Here is a 6,788-nt window from a genome sequence, read left to right on the forward strand (position 1 = left end):
CAAACCCGCCCCGATTTTTGAAACGGGTCGAAATGCTGACCCGAACCCGACCCGTTTCGGGTTCGGGTTGACCCTAACCCGAAATTTTCGGGTCGGGTTTTCGGGTCGTGTCAAATATTGGCACCCCTACTCACAAGGGCTAGCTAGATTGGGCTTCTACTTTAATAAATCAGGTTAAGAAGTGACTATCAAAAGAGCTTCTTTATGCACCAATTTCAAAATTTAAATATAACATCAGCTTTTCAAAACAATTTTACAAATTAAAAAATAATGTCAACATTTATCCAAACGTAATGCACCTACACTTCTCATCAATATTGTGTTGCAGCAAAAAATAGGAAAACCTCAACAATATGATCCACAAGTTTATTTTCAAAATGCTCCCTAAATTTTTAATTTCGCAAGGCTAGCTTCATTTTCCATATTCAGCAAAAAGTCCCCGAAGATGTTGTAGTTGGCCTTTAGTCCCCACTAGAAAACTTTCAAGCATTCTGCAGTTAAATGAAATTGAACCATTGCTTCTCTTGATTAAAGAACGTTAAAATGATTCTCTTGCATTGAATATATGTCATTTATGACTTAACAGGATGGATCTGATTATTTGTTATGATAGCCAAACAGATACGGAGATGTCTGATACGATTGGACCAGCTCCTGCAGTACATCAGGAGCAAGCCTGCTGGTTTGCCAGCTACTAATTCCACCACCCTTCGGGAGGGGTCCGCTATCTAGGGTTAATTGCTTGAGGGTTGTTTAGTCATTTGGAGTTAATTTTATGTTTGCTTTAAGTAAAAGTTTGTATTAGGGTTAGGGCATCTTTTTGGTCGCTAAATTATGAGTTTTCTTTGGTGTCTTGGGCTCTAGCAGTGTCTAGAGAGTTTTGGAGAGATTAATCCTCCTCTCGAATAGAGGATCGTTTGTATCTTGCTATTTCTTTTCATCTCCTAGCAATCAAGAGTGTTTTTATTGTGTTTTCATCCATAAAAACTTAAAAATCTGCTTGGTTAATCCACAGAAATTCTGATTCCAGCAATAATTTCTTGTTTTTTCCTATTGTTTCCTAACAAATTAGTATCAGAGCAATTTTTGGGACTGTTTTTGGGCTGATTTTGTGAAATCCAGTGGCTATTTTATCCAAAGAGGTGTTGTTTTGCTGTTTTTTTGGGGTCAAGATACAAATTTTTTAGTTATACAAAAATTCGGTTATTGATGGCGGCCAAGAAAGTGGATGCGTTGGAAGAACGCCTTGAAGGAGAGATGAGCCAACTGAAAGCAATGATGGATGATTGAACATTGTCCATGAAAGGCAAAGTTTACGATCTTCATGAGATGATGAAGAAGATATTGGAAAATCAAAATCAAATGGCGGCATCAGAGGCAAGAGGTCCAGTAAGAAGAAACACCAATTCTGAAATTCATAGGAGAGAAAATGATGTGAAGATCATAGAGAAGAGAGATGGAATGTATGGAGAGAGACCTAGTTATAGGGGCATGAACCACGGAGTGCTGATTTTGAATAGAGGGGAGAAAGTGAAGATGGTAACGGGTATGAGCGTGGAAGGGAGGATCAGGACAATTGGGGAGGATCGAACACTTGGGAAAGGGGAAATTATAGAGGATTCAAGGGAAATGATGGAGAGTCGAAGATCCAGAAGCTGAAGATGCCCATTTTTTAAGGGGAGGATGCACATGGGTGGATCTACAAGATAGAGATGTATTTCGTAGTCAATGAGTTGATGGAGGAGAAGAAATTGATGGCAGATAGCTTTTATTTTGGAATGGAAGGCATTGGCTTGGTACCAGTAGAGAGACATGAGGATGCCCATATGCAGTTGGAGGGAGTTCAAGAAATACTTATTGGAATGTTTCCGAATCGGTAGGAGAGGGAAGTTCTTTGCACTAATATAGAAAGGCTCAATGGCAAATTATCGCGAGAGATTTCAGTACCTGGCGAGTCGATTGGATCGACTATCGAAAACTATTTTGGAGGGGAATTTCATGAAGGAACTCAAATCAGATATCCGGGAAGCAATGAGGGTCATGAGGCCTCATGACTTGGGAGAAGTTATGGAGCTGGCACAATTGGCGAAGGATCATAAGTACCAGGAGAGGGGAGCCAGAGGCAGCAGTTCAGGCGGCTCTTGCAGGATGACCACCACTCTCTTAGCACCCAAGGGGATGGCATCGGGCAACATTTGTGAGACCCCATGGGAGAAGCCAGTGGGAGGAGGAAGAGGGTGAACTTCAAGAGGATGACGGAGAGGGAGATGTAGGAGAAGAGGGCGAATGGGGTATGCTTCAGATGTGATGAGGAGTATACTCCATAGGTGCAAGAACCGAACTCTTCAACTTCTCACCGCCTGTAATGATAAGGAAACTGATGAGGGTGAGATAGAAGGAAAGGAGAAGGATAAGCTATACCTTGACGTGGCAGAGGACTCCCTGAACTCAATGGTAGGATTTACTCTGAGTCATACCATAAAGGTGATGGGAGAAATAGCAAACAGGGAGGTGGTAATGTTAATTAGCAATGGGGTTACCCACAATTTCATCTCCAACTAGGACGTGGGCCAATTGCGGGTGACATTTGTGGATACAAGGCGTTATGGAGTGATGATAGGTACAGGGAAGGTGGAGACAGGTCAGGGGAGTAGTGTTGACCATGCAGGGGGGTCATATGAGGGAGGATTTTCTCCCATTGAAGTTAGGGAGCACTGATATCATCCTGGGATGAAGTAGCTACAGACCTTGGGGGGCACCAAGGTCAATTGGGGAGCATTGACGATAGAGTTGTTGGTGGAAGGGAGAAGGGTAGTGATTAGGGGAGATGTTGCGCTCTCCAAAGCCATGACATCACTTAAAATCATGCTGAGGAGCATACAGAAGGTGGGGGAAGATTATATGGTGGAGCTACATAGGCTGGAGGGGATCAAGATTAGAGGAGCCTGGAGATATTCCTCTTTCAGTGCAGCCATTGATTCAGTAATTAAGTGAGGTTTTTCAGCCACCACAGGGATTTCCACCGCCAAGGGAACAAGAGCACACTATCACCTTGACGGAAGGTGTGTCACCCATCAGTGTCAAGCCCTACCGCTATCCTCAAATTCAAAAGGATAAAATCGAAAAGTTGATCAAAGAGATGTTAGAAGCAGGGATTATCAGACCCAGTGTTAGTCCTTTCTCTAGCCCAGTGTTATTGGTTAAGAAAAATGATGGGAGTTGGAGGTTTTGTATGAACTACTAGGCGATAAATAAGAAAATTATGCCAAACAAGTTTCTCATCCCAGTGATAGAAGAGCTATTGGATGAGCTGAGTGGGGCAATGATTTTTACCAATATCGATCTGAAGTTAGGGTATCATCAGATCAAAATGAAAAGAGATGATGTGTCAAAGACTGCTTTCAGAACTCATACAGGGCATTATGAATTCCTAGTGATGCTTTTTGATTTCACTAATATCCCACATGAACAAGGTTTTTCGACCCTATCTCAGGTGATTTATGTTGGTATTTTTTATGATATTCTAATTTACAGCATGTCAGAGGGGGAGTACTGGGAGCACTTGAGGAAGGTTTTAGATGTGTTACAGGAGCATCAGCTTAGAGTCAATCTAAATAAATGTTGCTTTGCCCAGGCCAATGTGGAGTACTTGAGGCATGTAGTCTCTCGAGAGGGTGTAGCTGCGGATCGGTCCAAAACTAAGGCTATGTTGAGATGGCCACTGCCCAAGATTTTCATAGAGTTGAGGAGATTCCTAGGGCTAACTGGCTACTACAGGAGGTTTGTGAAGGGTTATAGCATCATCGCATGGCCACTGACAAAACAGTTGAAGAATGATAGCTTCTTATGGGGGGAGGCGGCCATAGCAGCTTTTGAGAGCATGAAGAAGTTCATAACCACCATGCAGGTCTTGGCCCTACGCAATTTCTAAATAAACTATGCTTTCATAAATGTGCAGTAAACTATAAATTTGTATAGAAGTTGTTTAGTTTGGAGTCTTAAAAGTATAGCGCAAAGTGAATACATGCATTTTTATTTTAAAAGTGTTTGGTTTGAAGTAAATTGGATGCAGGGTAACTTTTTTAGTAGTTTGAAATGCATTATATAGATTAATTTTGAGGAATTATGAATTTACCCAAATCAATTGAATTCCAAATTCATTAGCACACAACCTACATCAATCATAAACCCTTTGCTGGTGATTCTATAAACCATGTTGGTGACCCTGCACTAGTAACCCAACGCCACCATCTATGCAGCTTGCATCTTCCCCAACCTTGCACTTCCACCCCGGTGAAACCAAGCTTGTCATTCCCAACCCCACATCTATAGTGCCGAGCATCCTTAACACCATCCCTAACAAACATCTCATTGTGCCACAAACAAAAATTAAAAATAATATTTTGTTATGTTTCAACCTACCAAACAAAAAAAAAATCATTTGTGAATATATTTTACAACCAACCAAACAATCTTAAGAAGTCAAAATACATTATATCTAATTTACACTACATTTGAAATATGCTGTCCCTTAAATACTTGCAAGTTGCAACCAAATAGCCTATAGCAGATCTATTTTAAATGACAGTATCATTTTCCGCCTCAATTTTAAGACAAATACTCAAAGATAAGTTATGGGCTACCTTACGACAATACATAGAAAGTAACCTCACTTTTCCATAGAAACCTAACTTCACTTTTCCATCCAATCCCCTAGCACAATATTATTTACCATTTCGACGATGTTCTGCATTGAGTTAAAATTCAGATTAAATGGAATAGTATAGCATAACATAAAAACTAGCTGATTAGATAACCATTATCATTTAAAGGCCATCATACATAACATAGCACATTTCAAAGTCCAGGAGTTTCTCAATACATGGTGAAACACAGACAACCGAATAGAAAACCAGAAATAAAATAAGAACATGGCGTGAATAACAAATAAATTCTTCCTCAAATACCTGAATGATAAACGAAGACATCAAGACTTTGATTGGCGCGAGCGGAAAGGCTGAAGTGTCCAGTTATCCTCATAAATCGTCCGAGTTCTTCGCCTTTTTCCAGAATGCTCCCGCAATGGTCTCTACTAGGCCTCGCTGCGCTTCCATTACCATCTCCAATCTCCTCGACTCCATCTCCATCCACTCTCGCTCCTTCTCCCTCATCATCTCTATTCTCTTCCTCTCCATCCTTACATAACCCTCCCCAAATCTCCTTAACTCTGCTGCCAGTTCAGTAAGCCCTCCCAGCCCCGCATCTCTCCCTTCATCAGCCTCCTCTTCATTTTCTTCATCGTCGTCTTCCTCATCTTCCTCCTCAACCCGTCTCTTCCGCGGCCTCACGTTTCTCGAAACCCTAGCGCTCTCCCGCAGTCCCGCTTCCCCGAGGATCCCGTTGACACTTCGCTTGTTGCTGAGGTGAGGCTTGAAGTCGGAGCAGGAGGAAGACGAAGCGGGTGCCGGCGGTGGTAGGCGAGCGGATATGGGTAAAGGACCACGCTCCATTCTGTCGATGCGCTCGAAGAAAGGCCACAAGGAACGTACAGGGCGGAGGCGCTCGGAGCGGTAGCGCTTGCGGAGTTTCTCGATCTTGTGGCGGCACTGCGTGCCGCTCTTAGAGGGGCGAGTGAGACCGCAGCGGCCTGCGACTTCAACGGCGACGTCCTCCCACTGCTGTGCCCTCAGCGGGCCGCGCTTGGAAGAGTTCCATTTCTCCTCGTAAGCATCAATCAGGTGGGTAGTTTCTAGATCTGACCATGTTGAGCCCGGGGCAGGCTTGCTAAGACCCGCCACTGACGCCGGTGTCGCGGGATCGCGCTCCAACGGTTCATCGGCGGCCATGCTTTTGGGTCAGAAGTTGGGATTGGAGTTGGAGGTGGGGATAGGGTTAGGATTTGTAGTGGATGATGGGATGAGGGCATGGTGAGTGGCGGGCGCGGTGACTGTGGTGGTGGGAGAATCGGATAAGGTTGGAACGCTGAGTTAAGTGGCTTTCCGAAGTTGAAATCCCTTCTTCTTTTATGTAAAATTTTAATTTTGATTAAATATTTGTATCGGAGATTTACATATATATGGAATAATTTTTCTTTTTTATAAACATAATGTTTAAATTTTGATATTTAATTGATAATAATATTTTAATTATAGAAAAAATATATACATAAAAAATCTATTTTATTCTTTTTTGCCAAACTATTATAACAATTTTTAATGGTAAAATCATGGGTATGTATGCGAACTCTTTGGAATATTGATTCATTCAAATATAATAGTAGTTTAATAGTTTTTAAATAGATGATTAGATGTCATGTAATAAAATTATGACATAATTTTTCGAGTTTTTAAGATAATAAAGGTTTTTCTGTAGTATAATTATTTTAGCTAATTATATGTGTTGTTTCTTCTTTAATTATTTTAAATTAATTGGTCATTTGGAGCACAATGATATTATAAGATTTATAATCATTGGTTTATTTTTAATACTACACTTAGTTATTTCTACCATGTTGATCCACCTTTTAGATGATATGGATTTTATATTATTGTAATTAAATGGTTTTTTAAATATATATAGATCAATAAAATAGAGATGTGATTTATTTTCTCCAAATGTTTATATATAGGAACGAAATTATTTTTCGTTGGTTGAAGTTTATAAAAAAGCATTTGTTCTCTTGCTGCTTTATTTTTAAATTATGTTCATTCTTACTAAGTTTTTGCTTCTTTTTTTGTTGACAATACAGTATGAGAATTGTTGGATCACTTGCTGAATATTTATAGAAT

At 40.7% G+C, this 6,788-nt stretch overlaps 1 protein-coding gene across 1 annotated transcript; it reads right to left on the reverse strand.

Moving 5' to 3' along the window:
* Positions 1-4,789: 4,789 nt before the first annotated feature.
* Positions 4,790-5,992, reverse strand: LOC110114866 (trihelix transcription factor ASIL1-like). The gene has a single exon (XM_020847889.2). It carries the CDS (start codon positions 5,844-5,846, stop codon positions 5,037-5,039), a length of 810 nt encoding a protein of 269 aa, XP_020703548.1. The 5' UTR covers positions 5,847-5,992; the 3' UTR covers positions 4,790-5,036.
* Positions 5,993-6,788: the final 796 nt, after the last annotated feature.

Source organism: Dendrobium catenatum, unplaced genomic scaffold (assembly GCF_001605985.2).
Source record: "Dendrobium catenatum unplaced genomic scaffold, ASM160598v2 fragScaff_scaffold_262, whole genome shotgun sequence".
Taxonomy (NCBI): Eukaryota; Viridiplantae; Streptophyta; class Magnoliopsida; order Asparagales; family Orchidaceae; genus Dendrobium; species Dendrobium catenatum.

Bases quoted from the DNA above. Each gene is read 5' to 3' on its own strand.
- LOC110114866 (XM_020847889.2), bottom strand. From the start codon at position 5,846: ATGGCCGCCGATGAACCGTTGGAGCGCGATCCCGCGACACCGGCGTCA.